Genomic DNA, 20,300 nt, shown 5'->3' on the forward strand with positions numbered 1-20,300 from the left:
ATGCATGTTTAAAACTCCAAAGAGTTTTTCCTAGATGATCATGACTTATGATAGTAAGGAAAGTGGTATACCTTCCATCGGCAATTTTAATATGTTTCCTCTATTCCAAGAATTGATTTAGTATAATTATTATTAGGGACTTTTATGTTTGGTTCTGATTGGGAAATAACCAATAACCACTTATCCAAAGGGTTTATTCAATGTCAAGTGAGAAAAAAGTAAAAAGTCTTTGGAATTATTTTTAATTTTTAATTTGAAAAGGAATTTGCTCACCTCAATTTCAAAACCCAATGATGGAATTATTTAAACATCATAATTGTAACAGCATATACATGTGTTGCCTTACCATCTATAAGATGTTTTTTGTGTATATAACATTGAGAACAAGTCATTCTATATGGAGAAGTAGGTCTTGATTCTATAATCTAATGGTAGTCATTTAATACTGTCAAACAAGTAGAGATGCTATGACCTCACCCATTTATATTAGTTATCCATTTGCACTTATATGACATAGCATAGTCCAGAAATTAAGCAAACTACTACACACCTAAATTCTTCTTTATTTGGAACAAACTGTTAACTTCAGTTGTCCAACTTAGGCCCATTTCACATAAGTAAAGTGAATCCAGCTAAAATAAAAATATCTTTTATGCATCCAGTTTATCAGTGACCACCTTCATTTATTATTAGTAGTAGCAAAAGCAGCATTCTGGAAACCCTGTCAGATGGTCCAACTAAAAGCAAAATTAGGTACATAACCATTTAAAATGTGACTGTAAGAAAAATTAAATATATTCCTAGAAAAATCCTTATTTGGAAATGTTATAACTAGGAAAATGTCCTGAAAAAGTTTCTTCTCCTACTTGGACTGACTCATTAGTAAAAAGAAATTGATTAAAAAGTACAAAATAATTGTTTATATATCTAATTAAATTTCTGTTTAAACTCCTTAAATCTAGAACGTATACATAAAAGGAAGAATTTTGCTTTAAAAAGTAACATTTTAATAGCATGAGAAAACTTAAATAGCTGCAAAATTTTGATGGCACTTTGGCTGAACTGTGAAGTATCACTGATGAATAATATTTTTTTAATTTCCTAAGAATATCAAGGTACTAAATATGGTAGCCAAACAGGTGTTAACAGAAAGAAAAATCAAATTTGACCCAGAAGGCTCCAATATTAAGGTTTGAATTGAGATCAGTTCATTCCTTTCCCATGGGGTAACTTGTATAAATGTAATTCTATAGTTTCATAAAAGCAGGTCAACTTTCTGTCCCTGGGGATCTTTTGGCAATTTGAAGCATGGAAGCACTGTTCCTGGCTACAAGTTCAAATCTGCATGTACCATACTGTCAACAGTGTATAAGAAAACAATCAGTGAACTGCAGACATATATTCATCTTTGATTACAGTATAAACTTATCAGAGCATTCTTAGAGGGTAAGAATAAAGGTGTCAGAAATGACAATCATAAAATATTTTGAAACTATTTTACTTACTTATACTTTTTCCTACCAGAAGATGCAAAAAGTAATGTGAAATATTTGTATTTATGTAAATATCTAAATGCAAAGATGAACTTTTTACCAAATACTGTGTACAAGGTTTTATATTTTTACAAAGTTTTTTTAATTCCATAAGCTTTAGATGAAGCAGAAACTTTTAAGTCATCACTGTTTTATAAGCATCTTTCTACATTGCAAAAAATGTATGCATGCTTGCACTCTTACCGATGACGTAATGACTTGACATATGCCATGGAATTATTGAGAAAGTAATTTATTTCAATTTAACTGGATCTTTACTAGGTGTTTTCAAAGACAATTATAGTCCACTGCAAGAAGTGGTAATACACATCTCCTTATGTAGACCTGCAGATTAACGCACTGACCTCATTCCTAACTCATTTCATTGATGGCAAAGCTTTTAGAAGAGTCTCTTTTCCTTTATGTTATGAAATTGTTTTCCTATCATTTATTCACTGATTCTAAAGGATATGCTTGCTCTAAGTGCAAGAAGCAATGAAATAAACCAATAAAAGAAATAGACCAAGGGCATCAAGCACATTTAGGGTCATTTAATAATGTACAGATTCTAATACTCAATCATTTAATATCTAATTTATACAAATAAAATAATTATTATACATATATTTTTAAACAGATAATTTAAAGTACATTATCATAAAAAAGGTTTAGGAAAATTAAGCTATGTTTTTAATCACTGCCCTAAGAACCATATAGCCTTAAATATTAAATATTTAAAATATTTAAGTATAAACTACTTCTTTAACTCTAAAATTAATTCTATTTTTTCTGTTGTAATTCAGTAAAATAGGAACTCTTTTTTCATGTATTGTTTCATGTTTTTATGAATTACAAAAAGGTAAAATTAAAGCCAACTGTAATTTCCTAAGTTATTTGTCCTGTGGCCTTATATCCTACAGGTGTGTATGTATGTTTGCATGTGTCTGTGTGAATGTATTCCTACACAACATATATACATGTATGTAAAGGCTTTTCTACCAAATGTATGACAATTATTTAAAGCATAATTATAGAGTACAAATGAGCTAATGCTAATACATATAAAAAAAATCCACCACAGGGTTCTCTAAATTACTGATAAAAATTTTACACTTGTTGCACACACAAGAACATCCATCCTCATATAAAATGTGTGACAGGTAATATGAAAAATGAAAGTGTTCCAGTGTACTCTTTTAAAATCAAAAGGCACTATTTAACTGTAAGTTAATAGTTAAATAACTGTAAGTGCCTAACTCAAGAAGATAATATCATTTTGAAGAATCAAGTTAAATAAAAATCCTAAATTTGAAACATAAAATGGAAAGTAATACTGTTGAATGCATCAGTATATTTTAGCAGAACTATGATGGGTTCAAAGATTTGGTATAACTTAAGTGATTTACTTTGTTCATATATAAACAATATGTTTTTAAAATATAACACTATGAATATAACAGCCCATTTACTGTTGCTATTAATAAAATATCAGGATACAGTTTCAGATTTTAACAAAATACTCCATCTGCCTGATAAGTGAATGTAATACAGTATTTCTTAGTTAATATATTCTAGAGATTTATTTTCATTGCCTTTACTTAAGAAATGACCAGTGTCCCTTAAATGGAATTAGTAAGTATTTACTGCAAATGCTTCTATATGCTTCCATAAAATATCTCCCTTTCAACTAGCACACTTTCTTTCTTAAGATATATTTTGTTTGCCCTTGAAGAAAAATAAGGTTATTTTTTTCCTGTTGTAACTGGAAAGGCAATCTAATTATTTAGAAACATTCGATACCATACAAATTCAAAGATCATTTAACACTGTGACTTTTTAATACTTCATGTTTACCACTCATATACCACTCATATACCATTCATATATGCTAAGGAAACAAAAACATTTCTCAATTATTCAATGTTACCAATCAACATCAACCAATATACTATGTGGCTTATTGCAGTATTTGCTTCATGAAAATCATGCTTTAAAAGTATATCCATATTTTTTTTTTTGTCAAAGATATAGGCTATTTTCAAAATCCACTGCAGGATTCTTAAAGATCTACTTACAGACAAATCAAAGTATATTTATTTATATTTTTCAAACCATAGAAAATATAATCACCACGTTGTACAAATTTTTCTCCCTATCTAACTGAAATTTTGTAACCTTAGACCAACAGCTCTCCAGCCCCTGGTAACCACCATTCTACTCTCTGGATCTATGAGTTCAACTTTTTAAAATTCCACATGTAAGTGATATCATGCAGTATTTGTCTTTCTGTGCCTGGCTTATTTCACTTTGACTTCCTGCTAGAAAAATGTAATGTATTCCAGGTATTGTATTCAACCTATATAATACATTGTTATAGATGCTTCAGTTAAGTACTCTCTCTCTCTGTCTCTCTCTGCCTCTCTCTCTGTCTCTCTCTCTCTCTCTCTGTGTGTCTCTCTCAGTATCAATCACCATTCTCTAAAACTTTTTAAATAAGTAACTGGCTATTCAGTGTGTTGCTGTGCTTGTAGTTTACGACACTTCAATATACTTATAACAACAAAAAAAGACCAATTAAACAATGACATAATGAGATTTCCAGTTTAATGAGTTGTCTTTGACAACTTCCAATCAAATCACATACATTTAAATGTGCAGAAGAATCCCAGCTTGAAATCCTGGATCGATTCCAAGCCAATTTGGATCAGAAAGCAAAAGGACCACACCTTTTAAACAATGCAGTCATTGGCAAATGTAGTGTTCAATTTAGAAAGAATGAAAGATGATTTTTTTTAATGGGTGAATTTGAATGCTTTTCTCTTATAAAGGAAATCTATGTCCAAATAAACCAATACATTTTAAATGCATTTGGTTCAAGGTCCTTGACTTTGGGTCAAATGGTGATTTGGGTCATTATACATGATGTGACATATATTTTTAAATTGGACATTTATCTGCTATTCATTAAACTAATTTTAATTGTATCATTAATTTGAAAAATAATGACCTTTTTATTGATTGTCTAATAACTAATTTATAGTGGATTGAAAATTCTTTTCATTGCCATTTGTACATTTGTATATAAAGATAATTATTAGCTGCCTAAAACTAGCAACACTGGATACACTCTTAACAAATTCTCAGAAACCGCCCTAAAAAAATAGATATAACAAATAAAGTAATCCATCAGTTAATCTAATAATAACTAATTAGTGGGCCAAATATAAATATCTTATCCTTGGTATTCTTGTTCTCCAAAGCAATAATTTGGTAAACTAACATACTATCCTAATGAAGTCATTCCTGTATGTGACATTTGCTAAAAAGCAAATATCAGCAAATAAAAGTTAGTTATGAGACAGCCACAATAGCAAAAATTACTTTTTACTAGAAATATTTTTGGCAAATTGAAAAGATGGAAACAAGAAATTTGAACAAAATGTTTGCACATAGCCTCGCTATGCCTGAGATGTACATTATCTGTGCAGATCAGAGCCTTTGCTATTACACTTATCTGAGCTCCATTAGGTGGGCTTTTAATTCATAGTTTTCTTCATTAAAAATTTAATTATTGAACATAACAAACATAATAGAGAAGGGTCTCCTTAATGCAGTCCCAAAGCCTGAAAATATAATTGTATTCTTAGCTAGAATATTCAAACTACATATACTATATACATCTATTAATATACTACATGTAATATGTAGTATTTAGACACATGTGTGTACACACACACACACACACACACGCACGCACGCACATATACATCTCTCAAACTGGCCAATCACAATGCATTACCTCAGTAAGAAAATAGCACATGCTGACATATGCTAAGGTCATTCTATTTTTATAACAATTCAAACATAAAATGATAAAACTTTATCTTAATTACATTTTTAAATACCCAAGCCAATAATATCAATTTTTACATTTCCTGTTATTCTAAAGATATATAACGTGATGTGACTTTTTGTTGTTGTTGTTTTTGGTGAACAAGCTGAAAAGGAAATACTTGAAAGATAATTTCAAACAAAGTTTAACTTTTTAAAAGAACCAAGTAACAAAACCCTTAAAATCAAAATGTTTAATGAAATCTAGATGACTCACCTGTACCTATTTAGAAGGCATAGTTCAAACTAATTTCTTCAGACAAGGATTCAAAGGGAGACAGTTTACAACCTGTGAGAGTTTAATTTCCTATTATATTTTGCAATAGTTGTTTTCTATGTTGCTAATACAATGCAATCTAAATGAGTATGTTACTTGACTGACAAAAGCAATTGTATGAAGCAATTTAGTAAAATAACTTGGAAAGATAAAATAATACTAATTGATAGTTAAAACACAAATTGTTCTTAAAATAACAACTATTTGGTTGCACATTAAGCTAATTTACAACTGCTACTTATATTCTAAAAACAAAACATCAAATGAGAAACAATAAAGCATATTATGTTTTCGTATGCTATTGAATCACACGTAGTAAATCGCCAAAGACAAGAGTGATTTATGCTCAAATCCTGCCAAGACTTTAGTCAATATAGCGTGTCACATCTCAGGGAGTTGGGGGATGTAGTGAGGCAAAAAGAGGGTGGCTAATATTTGTCCAAGTAATTGACATGAAATTTGAGTGAAATTTAGTAGAATAATCCAAAAAAAAAGCACATTTGGACTAAAAAAATGAAGATTTTAAAATCATGTGTCAAATGTGAATACCAGAATTTTTCTGGAGGAAAAAACCCTGTCGTGTAGTTTATTTTATATAATGTTTGAAGCTTCACAAAACAAAATATTATATGTGCAAATCAAATTTCTTACATCAGAGCATTAAATGTGGAGTTCAGAAAGTAAAGTATCATCATAACCATGTTCACTTTTAACAAAAATAACTACGATGTTATGAGAGACTAACTCCCAGAAAAACAACAGGTTTGAAAGAGATTATCCAAATAACTCAACAACTTATATCCTGCAGTATAATTTGATTTAACAAGGTAAATTCTAGGTTAGAATATTCTTATATTTTATTCATATACTAGTTATTAAAGTGTAATTTGCTAACACTTTTAAAGCATACAGAAATAAGTTGTGGGATCAAGCAAACTTTCATATTTAAGTTTTAGTCTTCTAATTATGCCCTATTCTTTTGAAATGATATAAAATGAGACATTAGGTGTTATTGGAAGCACTAATCTACTGCAATACAAAAACTTCAAAAGCAGAGTCTCTTCATTTGAAGCAATTCTTTTAATTTCTCTGTGCCAAGTATTGTAATTATCTGTTAGAAGTGAATCTATATTTGTGTTAAACTTTCTATATCAATGCATAAGTCTGTGTCACTGAAAAGCAGGCAACAGGGCAAATGTTAAATAAATATAGACTGGTTCGGTTTGCCATCTTTATTAAAACTCCTAACCAAAAAAAAAAAAAAAATAGAGTCAAGAATTGGAAAATATTTTGTACTTCTTACACTACAATTTCATTCATATATTACTACGGAAACATAAAATTCTTTCAATATTTTGTCCATGGATGGTATTTTAAGACAAAAGAATTCTGTTTGTGAATATATATATGCACCTATAAAATATATAAGAATAACTGGAATCTACTTAAGTTAAATACTCCTCAAATCTAGGGTTACTTAGAACCTACATCACAATCTTGTTTGAAAGATCCTGAGACAAAATTATCTTCAATAATAAAAGAAATGAATATTTTAGATAACATAATAAAACAGGGTCGCTTTTTTAAAACCTGGATTCATGGAAAATTGAATCCTAACCCAAATCTACAAAAAGGGAACTGACTCATACAAACAGAGATTTGACCGTGTACATAATTACTTTTCTTTTGTTGTTGTTGTTATTTAATGGTAAGCAGTTAATTAAATGACCTCTGTTGCAACAGCCAAGTTCATGCAACTAATGTTTAGTTTTAAAATAATAATTGGAGGAAGCTGATCAAGGACAGACTTTGCCCTTTGACAACTTTTAAATATATTTCCTTAGGTTTCTTTCATGTTTTGAGACCTTTATTTTTTAGCTTTACTGTCTAGCAGGTGATAGTCTCCTTTTCATCTCCTTGTGGTAATGACAGATGGCTTCAACATTTATTCTAGTTTTCATAGATAGCATACTAATGCAATAGCCCCAAGCAAATTAAATCCACTCTAAGGTTTGCTACTAACTTACTGAGAAACTTTGAGCAAGTTTATGAACCTTACTTTTCTGTAACATCATTGTGGTTCCTCAAAATCCCTGGTATTATTATTCCATGCTATTAAGAGAGAGATATAGATTCTGTAAAAAGCTGAGAGTGCTAAGATTTGATGTTTCTCATTTTATATAAATTATAACATGTACATGTATAAATTATATACACACATATATGGGTGTATATATAGTACTTTTATATAGTTTCCCTTCTTGCTCAGCTTCTGTTATACTCTACATAAATTACTCCCTTAGCCTGTCAAGTAGCTAGAGGAAAAAGAAACCAAAGTGAAATAAATCAATACATCTAGGTGAATAAATAAGGTTCTTCATAGCAAAGATATAAACTGGACTTGAATGAAAAAGTAATCAAAATTTTATAAATGCAAGATGCAAAACATTTCAAAGCTTTCAAAGGTAAGAAATAAGACAATAATGCTTATTATAATCATTAAAAATAATAATATAAGGTAAACAGTATATTTGGTGAAAGAGAGTTCCATTACAAGTTCTCAATTTCTTCAATCAGTGGCAGAGTTAGGAAAATCAAGGTAAGTATTTGCAACTAAACACCTTCTCAAGTTAATTACTACAATATTGCATGTATTTAAGTTAGAGTAAGCTTTTTTTAGTTGACATATGATCAAATTCAATACTAAATAAACAAACTTACTGCCTTTAACTTAAAAATAACTTGAAATAGGGTTTTAGAGCAACACATGTAATTGCAAATTATTAAGGCCAGGTGATTGAAACATAATTACAGTAGTGATGAGATATTTGTGAAGAGATAAACAGTTCCACTGTATTTGACTTATCTTGGCTCTGCAAGTTTAAACTCCAGATCTGTTGTTAACCTCAGGAGGAAAAAAAACTTGAAAAAAAATTTAGTTAATAACTTTAAGAATATTCTCCAACCACATGGTGAGGACTTAAAATCTAGGCAAAAATTCAGGGGATAAATCAAGTTTAACACTGATTATAACACTTATTATAATGCAGTCACTGAAGGAAGTTTTCTCCAGCAATTTTGTGTGTTTACGTATGTGTATGTGAAATGGACTTTAATTACCTAGTATCTAGTGTGTTGTAAGAAACACATAAAGAGGATTCCGAGGAGAGTAGATGTTTGATTACTAAGGAGAAAAAAAACAGTAGCGATTCACCAATTTACTGGATAGGCAGACAATTTTATAACTATCATATCTGAACTAGCTTCAAATTTCAGCTAGCTTTCTTCGTAATTCCAGAACAATTTTTCTGACCTGATTCAAATAGATTTGGGGCAAATATTTTATATTCTGCACGACCAAGAGCTCCAATTATCTGAGTAAATGACATTTAGTGATCTTGCTTCCGCAACCCCCACTACCCCCCATCTTTACTGCCACCTGTCCATACATTTGGGCGCGCGCGCATACACACACACACACACACACACACACACACACACACACACACACAGCATTTACCCCCAAATAGTCGAAGGTTCAAAGCCCAAACACACCCATGTCCCATGGAACGAAGGGTACCTAAACACGGAAAAGAATTTCTGGCTAGGTCAGGATAGGACATTTGCTGGCCTGGAATTCGAATCTTTTTCTTTTCTCAGCCTTCTCGGGCACTAAGCGAGAAGTCTTTCTCCATGGAAAAAAGAGCTAGCGCTTTTTCAACACAATTTCCTTCTGGTCTCCTTATTACACTTCCTTTCCACCTAAGTTTCCCTGTCTCTGCGGGGGCACACACCAACTCCCCTCCTTCTCTCAATCTTCAAACTTATTTGGAGGGTACCGAAGTTTCCGCGCAAATTTTGCGCGCAGTTCCCACGTGCCCGCTTCAGGTCTTCAACTTTCCCTATTCTCTTTCTCCCGGAATCCCACTCTGAACTTTTGCCTCTGCACTTCCTTGCGGCGAACCGTGGGGACAAAGCGGAGCTGTGAAAGGGGGTGGAATGATCATCTCTAACCCGAAACTGACAAGTTGCCCCACTCCCGCCCCCTCTCGGTAGATCCTCCCCCACTGAGCGTTCATTAGCATAAAACTGGTCTGGCTGGGGACCGGTCCCGCCGCCTCCTCCGTGCGCGCGCTCTGCTTGGGCTGGGGAAGCCAAGGAACAGAGTATCAGGCCCGCTGAGCATTCCAGTGCAAAGTGTGCACCTGCTCGCTGCTTAAGCTACTAACCTTTAAGAAAAGAGAAAGAAAGAAAGAAAACACACTTTGGAGAGAAAGAGACAGAGAGAGAGATCGAGAGAGAGCGCGCTTCGTGGCTTTCCTTCCTAATCTCTCCAGTTCAGCTTCCATTGAGTCTTGGGCACTCGGTCACCTCCCCCTACCGAAGAAAACCTGCTGGTTGCCCTCGCATCTGCCCCGGGGCCACCGCACCCCTTTATTTCCTTTGCACACGCACTCACTCACACGCGGACACACGCACACATGCGCGAACACACAGACCCCTCCCCTCGACGGGCTTCCCCTCCGGGCTTCGGAGCTCAGCTCCCCGGAGCTCATCCCCCGGGATGGCCCCGGTCTCTCAGCCTCGCGGGTCATTTCCCTCCCGACCTCAAAGTGCCCTCCTCGGGTGCTGGCCAGCTCCCTCGCCTTTCCCAGCGGGCCCCTCACCCGGAGCGCGTCTCCCCGCTCCCCGAGCCCTGCGGAGCAGGTCACGACCTCCCCCCGCCCCTGGGACGGCGCTCGGCGCCACAGATCAGCCCTGTCGGTGCTGGGAAGCGGGAGGTGGAACCCAGGTCCTAGGGAGCGCACGAACGCGGACGGCAGCGCTAAGAGGGGTCTCCAGGCGCCCGCGCGCCCGGGGCAGGGGGCTATGGCTCCAGGAAAGACGCCTTCCTCCTCCGGCTCGTCCCCTCCGCCCCGAGGCTCGGCTTTTCCCGCGTCCCACAGCAGCCCATACCCGGGACCCACTGGGCAAGGGGCGGACCGGGCCGAAGAGCGAGGTCTGGGCAGGGTGAGGTGCCAGCTTCTCAGGGGTCGGGCGCGGCTGGCAGGAGAGGAGAGGGCCGCGCTCGCCGGGGCGCGCGGCTCGCGGGCGCGCAGAGCGAGCGGCGCCGGGAAGGGAGCGAGGGCAGGGCGAGCAGGCGGGTGGGAAGGGGCCCGGGTGGCGGGGGCTATACCCCGCGACTCACCTTGCGTTGGTGCAGTCATTATAGAGGGTCTCGAAGTCCTTCCTGGAGATGAGTTTGCAGCGGTTCACTCCTGGCTGGATGGCGCCCAGTCCCCTCAGGATGCGAACCTGTTCCACATTGCACACCACCGGCGTGATCTCCAGCCGCTTCAGCTTGGTGTAGACCGTGTGCAAGCCCCCCACCAAGTGCTTCAGGAACAGGTCGAAAGCCTGGGGCAGGCAGATCAGCTCGCAGCCCTCCACCGTGAAGGAAGCCACTTTGGCCCCCCTCAGATCCACCATTTTGCACTCATTATTCTGGGGGGTGTTTTCCACTGGGGACGGGGTTGAGTACACGGGTTTCCCGGGGAGGGGGCCGCAGCTGCTGCTGCTACTGCTGCTGCTGCTACTACTGCTGCTGCTGCTGCTGCTGCTACTGCTGCTGCTGCTGCTGCCGGTGTTCGCGTTGATGGGGGTGCTGGAGGCGACGCCGCCGCCAGCGCTGATGCCGCTGCCGCCGCCGCCGCCGCCGCCGCTGCCGTTGCTCGCGGCCGCCAGGCTGGGGTTGCAGTTGCTGCCACCGCCGCCGCCGCCACCGCCGCCTCCGTTGCCACCGCTGCCGCCGCCGCCTCCGCTGCCGCCGCCACCGCCGCCGCCGCCGCCGCCGGTGGAGGTGACTGTGGCCGCCGCCGCCGCCGAAGCAATGGGCTCCGGGCGGAACAGAGTTGGCCCAGAGGACGCCGGGGGTCCGATGGAAGGAGCCGGAGACGAAGTCGCCGAGGAGGTGGAGGTGGTGGTGCCAGAGGAGGAAGCAGACGTGGAGATTGGGGGTTGAGGGGGGACCAGCTGGGTCGGAGGGATCAAAGCCGCCGGCACTGCCATGGTCACATATAAGGGGAAACAGACGGAGGAGAAGCGAGGGGAAAAGTTGCCACACACCCCCGGGAGGGGAAGGGGAAAAAAGGGGGGAGAAGGAGCGAGGGGGGCAACAACAACAACTCCAGGAGAGAACGAGAAGGAGAAAGGGAGAGAAGGTGGAGAAAAGGAGGTGAAGGTAATAAAGAGAGAGCGCAGGAGGGGCGAGCACGAGAGGCGCTCTGGAGAGAAACGCACAAAAGTGTCCCGCAAGTCGAAATGCGAGTCCTCTCCGGGGGCTGGGATCGAGGGCTGGTTTGGGGGGGAAAGGGGGGAGGGTCGGCTGTTGTTGTGTGGGTCCCGGTCTAGCACAAAGTTAAGGATGAAGGTGAAAAGGAGGAGGTTTGAAGGACTTGGGCTCTCCCTGGCAAGTACATTGATCAAAGATTGAGAGGGGAATGACAGAGAGAAAATGAGCTGAAAAGTGCAGGCTGCCGGCTGGACGAGTTGTTGTTGTCACACGGTGCAGAGGGGAGGAGCTCCGGAAACTTGAAATACCCTTTGAAGCCGCAAAAACCTCACTCACTAGTATTAACCCAAATTATCCAACCAGGAACTCGGAGCAGAGACTCCGAGAGCGCGAGACACTGGAAAGGGAGCGTGCGAGGAAAGGAGGAGGGGAGGGGGAGGATACGGAAAGAAACTGTGGGAGGGACGGAGAGGAAAAGCCAGGGACACAGAAGTGGCGATCGGAAAAGGAGAGGGAGATCATCTACTTCTCTTCTACTACTACCGTTAGATTGCATGTCTCACATTCCATTTCGTTCGCGGCGACTGGTAATTTTTTCCAAAGCTTCTTAACAATCGCCCGCCAACTTAAACAGGAGCCAGAGCGCTCCGAGCTCTCCTTCAAGGATTTAGGATCCATCTCCACGCGTTTTGGCAATGAGCTAGAAATGAAAACACAGCCCCCACTTCATAATTGTTCAGAAATTATTTTGAGGAAAATTCACATGTAAGCAAAGCGTAACGTTCTTTTGCATATGATTGTTTTATTTCTCTACTAAATTATTTATATAAAGATAGTGAAAAATTCCAGGACAGTTTTCAAGTGGTGAGAAGAAAGTCAGTCCGAAATCGCTTAAGAATAATGGAAAGCTCGGTATTCAATTCCATATTTCCTAATAGGTTGTGGAAAGAAATGCTTGACTTGATGTGGATGATTTAGAATAACCTCACTGTAGCCCCAAAAGCCAGTCAGAAATACCTGTTAAACCTAGAGATACCAAGGAGCTAAGGCATCCTTGAAGATTTAGAAAGTGGAAAAAGGCTTTTCTTACCCAAAACTCTGTAATTAAATCACCTGTCTTACATAGTAACCAACTATCCTCATGTCCTTTAAGACCCAAGGCCAGCTGCTAATGTGTTTTTTGGACAACACAATAGTTATTTTTTGTTTTTCATGTTTGAAAAGTGCTGCTGTAGTTTTGGAAAGTCCTTTTCAATTTGTCAGTAAATATATGTTTTGTAAATAATGAGAAGAACAAAAACAAAGCTCACTAGTTGACTTGTAAAGACGAGTAGCTGTGCTTAAAACAACATGAGGCTGAGTTTAGACTGGACTCTCTTCCTCCTTTCCTTCCTCTTTCCTTTTCTTCTTTTTTCTAACTTGTTGCATTGAGATATTTATTCAAGGATTTTTTGACTAACATATGATTTGAAAATGGGTCAAATCTATTTGCTACTCATATCTCCAAGTATCTTCAATTAGTTAGCCTTTGAACCGGTCTACACATGTTCATTAAGTTTATAAGATATGAAGCAATGCTTTAGCATTTGGCAGATTTTTAAAATAAACTATTAGTAGTAGGTTCACAGTGTTGGGAAATTTTATAATACAATTTTCACCATTCTGGTGTTGAAATGATCACATTTCTCTTTATCATTTTAAGCCTTTGAACTCTGTGAATCGTAATGTCAAAAAGTGCAAGAACTGTCTACCGATAAATAGAAATATGACACTATGGACTAATTAGTGTATGATTTTACTAAACTTTTTGGGACATAGCAGTTAAATCAGGAGGCTTTCCTGGGAGATAAGAATTCAGAAAATCGATTGTTGCAGAAAAGTCCATGAACTTCCGCAAGGACAACTAAAGTTTACACAGTTGTTTGGCCTGGTTAACCAATGCATTGTAATACATTCAGAAATATTTTTTATTAATGTTTTAGTCTTCAAATTTGTTATCAGTTAAAAGTAGGAATTCAATATATATCGCATTTATCAAAACACTTCCTTAAGTGTTTTTGCATGTTTTAGAAAATATTACTTTTTTAAGACATGCCAAATTACTATGTTAATGAGGGGAGGGGAGGAAGAAAGTATTAAGCCCTGAAAAGCTAATTTTATTTTGGAATTCTACGCCTAACTTTAATAAATTTTGATATGGTTTTAAAAGACTAAACTATAGTTTCATTAAGTTCTAGACCCACAAATGGAAAAATGGGAATTAAATGTCAAGCATCTGCCATTACCATTCTCATTTTTTACGTTTCCTTAAACTATCACTCACCCAATACCTGCCACATTCAGAAGCTACAGACAGGAAGTAATGATAGCAGTCCAAGCCATAATCCCACCTTGCTTCGAAGCAAACTCCAAATTTTCTACTGTAGGGAAACCTTTGCCTTCGAGCACGTGCTCCACTCAGAAGCAGGGCTTAGAGACATTTGCCCCAACCTGAATGAGAGCTCTGGAGACTTCCTTCCCCTGACCTCAGGTCCCCTTCGATCAAACAATAGGATTAGAAAAGACATATAGCACAAATTAAAATATGTAGGAAATAAAAACCTTGACAATTTTGAAGGTTTTATCTTTTTTCTTTCCTTTTCTTTTTCTTTTTCTTTCTTTCTTTTTGAGCAATGTTGCCAATGAATAAGGCAAACAGTTATTTAACAACAGCAGATAAATCAACTTAGAGATTTTGAATTCTCACTCCATTGCATATTTAGCTTTCAGAGCTTTTGTCTTGCTTGTTTATTGTTTTACATCTCCGCTTGTTTCAGGTCCTTTCCCTCCATCTCATCTTCCCCAACCTTCACTCAATTTGCATAAGCAAAACTCAAAGTACTGTAACTGATATTAGAAAATTCTCCCTGTGTGTTGTGAAGATGTATTGTGCTGAAATCAATAAGACTGTTTAAAATTCAAAGACCTGCAAATCGTTCTGTTTGTCCTTTGATAGGGCCTGTGCTGATTAAAATGCTACCAAGAAAGCTTAATTGCTGCACTAATTAAGAAGTCTTTAATTTCTTTCCTAGGATATCGTTTGAAGCTTAGCTTGTACTAGTTCAGGGAAGGTATTTTCTTCCCTCCCTCTACCCCCTTCTGGCCCCTCCCCTCCCTTTCCCCGTCCTCCCTTCCCCCCCAACCCCCGCCCGACAACGAGATCCCTACGAATGGGAACTAACCGAGAGAGTGGTCTCAGGTCTTGCTATCTATTACTTAACAAAAATCGGCACAGGATGCAGAGTTTAGTACAGTATGAAATGCAGTTTTGAGAAGAGCTGTAAGGTTGCAAGAGACAGTAAGAAAATACAAAGTAGCTGTTGCAGCTAAAGTCCCGATGAATACCTGGATGACAACAGGCACTTTAGCCGGATGATGAGGGCATCCTATTTGGTTAAAAGGGGCAGTGACAGGGAAATGAAACAGGGACACATAAAAACATACTTTCAAAACCTGTGGTTTAAAAAAGAAGAATAAATCTGTAGAAAGATGGACTTAGAGTTGGGATTTGGTAAGTATCATTTTATTTTATGAGTATGAAAACATGAATTCTATGGGGATTTATTTTTGACCCTTTTTATAACCCAGGGAAGCACAGCACTGTATTACATCCATTCCATTCTTATCTATTGACCTATTTTATTCACTGATTTCTCAAGTGGGGAAACTGACTAAATGATTTCACAAAGCTTTCTCTGTAATCAATAGTCATTTTTTTAGGTTTATTCATGCTGCATTATAATTCTGGTAAACGACTGCAAAGCAGAAGATTGTAAGAAAGATACAAATATTGACAAAGCCAGGATAAGTCATGTCTTTAAACCTTCAGAGTTTCAATATAATAATTGATATCATTATTTGAAAAGAGGGAAATGCATATTTCATAGCATATAAAAAACTAAAATGATGGAGTAACTTAAAGGCAATATATATCTGAATGTATTTCTTGAATATCTCAAATTTTCCTAAAAGCTTAGAGTATCCTCTTTTTATAGCATCACTAAGTGAAACGGAAACAATTTGGGCATATGCAGAAATAACAAGAAGAAAAGATTCATTGCAATTTTATTATTTTAATTTTTTCCCAAGTTCTCTTGGAGACATGCACAAAAACATACAGATGTATATTCCAGATATAGAATGAATCCCTTTCAGTGACAGGACAAGGAGATAAAATGCTTAATAGATTCAAAAGGAGATTTACCATTCTGAGCACGACGTCACTCTAATTATGTTTACTCTAATTGAAAGCAAGGTTTTTTGGAATCTGAAATTACTTTCAGTTTTTTTTTTTTAAATAATGCAAGTAGATCAAATGTTGATCACAAGCATTTCAATCTTTCAAAATGTATTGGAAAATTAAATGAAAAGTGGAGTTTGGTACAAACAATGCCCCAGGGCAAAAAACAACTAACACTAGATTTTCCAGTCCAGCCATAACACAAATCAATTTGAGCACACTTCTATGGCCAGACTGCCAGATTGTTATGACTGCTAATTCACTCAATCAAAGAGTGCATTAGCACACCCGGCACAAATAGCTTTAACAATAGAGTGCATTTCTCAACAATTCCAAGATATATCACAATAGAGAAGTAAAGAGGAAGATCATTTTTACATCTACATATTTACTAAATGGACCTGTTTCCTTAGGAGAAAAAAAAAAAAGATAAACTTCAAGCATAGGTTTATTAAAGAGCTATCAAAGTTTGGCAAATCTAAAAAGATATCAGGGTACCAGTAGTTCACTGACTTTGTTAAACGTTTCTCAGGAGAGAATCCAAAATTGATGTTTGCACTTCAGTAGTAAATCATTGAAGATGGAGAAATTATGCCAAGTGACTGTCTCAAGCCTTTTTAACTCAGACACACAGCCTCCTCAATCAGCTCAGCAGATAAACCTCAACTACCTTAAGCAAAGACTTCCTTACTTTTACACTTTCAGACTCTGTCTCCCCACTTTTCCTTCCAGCCTCTGACTTTTGGTGACTCTCACTTCCATTCCTTCCCTCTCTTTTCCACTGCCCTCCTTCTCCTCAAGAACAACACAAGACTTAAGGATGCATTCTCTAATCAAGCACAGAGAGCTTGATGGTGAATTACCCAAAGGACAAAAGGTGGGGAGCTGAAGGAGAACAAATCATAATTTGAAGCACTCGAACTTTATATTGCCAACTTTTATTCTTAATAAAGAAGTGGTTAAAATAGTTATAAATAGCTCTGCTCTGCTTTACACCATGGGAATGCATAGACCGTGTATATCTACTTACTGAATGCATTGCAATTGTCTATTCACATTCACCTTTACATAGTTCCCATTGACAAATGGTGCAGTTTGGCACCACCGTTAGTCCCTCCCTAACCCATCCTCATCCCCTTTTCTCCTGGTTCAGGATGAAGGTGACATGTGGCAAAAAATACTTCACTGGTCATGGGGTACATTCTGAGAAATCTATAAACTCATACTGAAGAGAGAGGGTGCTGGCAAGAAGAATAGTTACACATAAAATAAATTCATCCTGGAATTGCTTCCCTCACTTCAAACTGCATCACTTCTAGACACATGGTCAATTTTCCATGATAATGTAGTTATACTTTCCTATACTACTTTCTTCCAGTTAAGTGTCCTTAATTTCCTCTGTAGTTTGGTATTAAGGGCTGCCCAGCCTACTATTCAATTAAAAAAAAAACACACACATAAAGATCATTGTAGATTCAGATTGTAAAAGGAGGCAGCAACAAGAATAATACAAATTGAGATTAATTCCCTTCATCTCTTAAATCAGGTCATTGTGAGAGGAATGGTGCACTCGACTGAAATAAGCTCAAAAAGTCAGACAGATATTTAAATCCCTAGTTTTGTAATAAACATTGTACTTGTAACTGTACCTTTTAATGTATGGCATTTTCTAATTGTCATATTCTTTTCTCTTTAAATAACCCAACACTCGCTTTCCTCTAAAGAAGATCATCATGAAGGCATATGAATTGCTCAAGAGACATAGTTGAGATGGGGAGAGGATGTATAATCTGTTGTAGCATAAAAATTTGTGTGATATTGAAGCATAAATTATTGGGCAGTTTTTCAGCATTAGGAGAAATGTATTTTACTTGATTATAAAAGTTCCTGTTGATTTTCTATATGCTTTGTTGTTTTAACTTATTATCTTGGTCCTTTTTCTTTTTCTATGCTTAAAAGAAGAGGTCATTGTCCAACAAATAGCCTATAAAAGTTGTTTTATTTGAAGTCAAAAATTTCATGGATTGTTAGTAAAGAATAAAGTGTTTATTTATTTATTGCCTTCCAGAACAAAGAGATTTTTTAAAAAGTTGAAAGAAGAACAATTGCCACCTTCTAGCCTGAGATCTTGTATGTCAAGTTTCAGCCCAGAGCAAATTTTTACAACAAGTTATAAACCCCTGTAACAGAGGGTTTATTATAATGGAAGTGCTGACACAACCTTAACTATAGCGTTGTAAACGGCTATGCTATAATATCCATTAAGCAGAAAGAAAAATAAGCTGGCTGATCAATAATTTATACAAAGAGTACCAACTGCAGACATAATAACTGTAATGTTTGCAAAGCAATCTCTCTGCTCTCCAGGCTTAACAGTAAACGCAAACTAGCAACGCTGTTAATTTCCAACTCCTACAGATAAGAATACAAACAAATTACTTAAAATTATATTTTGCTCAACATTTAGCATGCCTCGATGGGATAAAATAAAATTTAATTATGATGCAACTTGTGCCGGATGCAAAGCTGTTTTGTTTTCCAGCACATTTTATTATGAAAGGACATTCATTTGGAACATCAATTATGGGGAAATAGTATGTTTCAAGGAGTTGACTTGGGTCAGGCAGGTTCTTCTAAGAGTTATTCAGACATGGAAATAGACTGACACTGTTTAACTTCAAAGAAAGTTACAGGGTTTTACAGAGCCACAACCTGAAATACAATACTGCATGCTCTGATCCAAGTCAACTGACAGTAAAAACACACCTTGTCATTAGAGTTTACAGGAAAAAAGACATTGGTTTGGAAAATGTGGCCATCATTAGCATCCAGTGCATCTAGGAGTGCTTATTTAACATAAGCTTCATTTGCATGGAAGCACAGTGTGTCATTTCTATCTAATAAACATAAATCATAAAATGTGAGCATTATTTTCTTTTCTGGAAAGTTTTTAAAAATACATTTTAATAGCTGTCCATATTCATTAGTGCTCACTTTTTTTTAGTTTTTACATATGTAAAGTATGTTATTTTGATATTTTTATTTTCACTGGTGTCTTTTAAAGCAAGAAAATAATATTTGACAATTCAAGAAGGGAAGAGAAGAATTGAAGTATTCCAAATTGTCCACCATGTACGTACTGGAAGTTGAACCAGAGTTTACATTTCTGAGGTTCACATCTCCATCAGTCTTTTTGTCTGTACATTTCCTGGTGGTGGGATTAGTGGGGGGTGTGGAACTCAGTAGAACGAAGAGACTTTGCTATCAGAGTTGTAAAATGGTGTATTACCCTGTGAGCAATTGCACTTGGAAAGGAACCAGTAATTTATATGAGAAGTGTTTAAGATTGCCTGCTCACCCAGTGATCCATGCCAGGTCAGTTCCAGTAATGCTAGAAAACAAAAGGAGGTGCACATCACTGGGAAAGAGACACCTTATACACCTTAAGAGCTTGTGAAGGGAAGCACTAAAATGCCATTTTCTCAAATGAACTGATCATTACCATTTAAAATCCTGAGGGCTGCGGGAATGGGGAGGAGAGAAAGAATTTTTCTTTTGATTTAACAGGGCTCTGAAGTACTGGTTTTAAGGCGGAGGTGTTTTGTTGTGATTGTGTCTTAGCCCTATGCTTTAGCAAAGGTTAAATCTTGAAAAAAAAAAGGTGCAGTTTTAAAACAATGAAATGGAAAAAGACACAATGGCTCTGAGAATGCGCCTGGCCCATTTTAAACTAAGAAATTAACTGTTTTTAAAATAATTCATACAAATAGTAATGCAACCCTCTACTACTAGTGTTCATGCCAGGCTCTAAGTGGTTGCTATTAGTATTTTACTTGAATAGATTTTCCCAGATCAACCCTTCACTCCTCAAGTTTTCAAGAGAAGGCTGGGATACTGGCAGGGTGTTATATAAGAAAGCACTTCCTAAGAATTCTTTACAGACTTCTTTATTCTTGCTTAGCATAACCCAAGTGCCAGCTCTGAGTATACCTCCTTTGGGGAGACATTTCAATACTGTCATCTTCAGGCACATGCTTTTCCACATGCTTT

At 37.3% G+C, this 20,300-nt stretch overlaps 1 protein-coding gene across 3 annotated transcripts in view; it reads right to left on the reverse strand.

Moving 5' to 3' along the window:
• The window catches only part of DACH1 (dachshund family transcription factor 1), a 410,550-nt gene extending 398,387 nt beyond the window's left edge, over window positions 1-12,163 (reverse strand). For all 3 annotated transcript variants that reach the window (XM_025364252.1, XM_025364251.1, XM_025364250.1), the window contains exon 1: window positions 10,889-12,163. In XM_025364252.1, the coding sequence (XP_025220037.1) occupies window positions 10,889-11,748 (860 nt within the window). In that variant the 5' untranslated portion in view covers window positions 11,749-12,163. The remainder of the gene's footprint in view (window positions 1-10,888) is intronic.
• Window positions 12,164-20,300: the final 8,137 nt, after the last annotated feature.

The sequence above is a fragment of the Theropithecus gelada genome, chromosome 17 (genome assembly GCF_003255815.1).
Source record: "Theropithecus gelada isolate Dixy chromosome 17, Tgel_1.0, whole genome shotgun sequence".
NCBI lineage: Eukaryota > Metazoa > Chordata > Mammalia > Primates > Cercopithecidae > Theropithecus > Theropithecus gelada.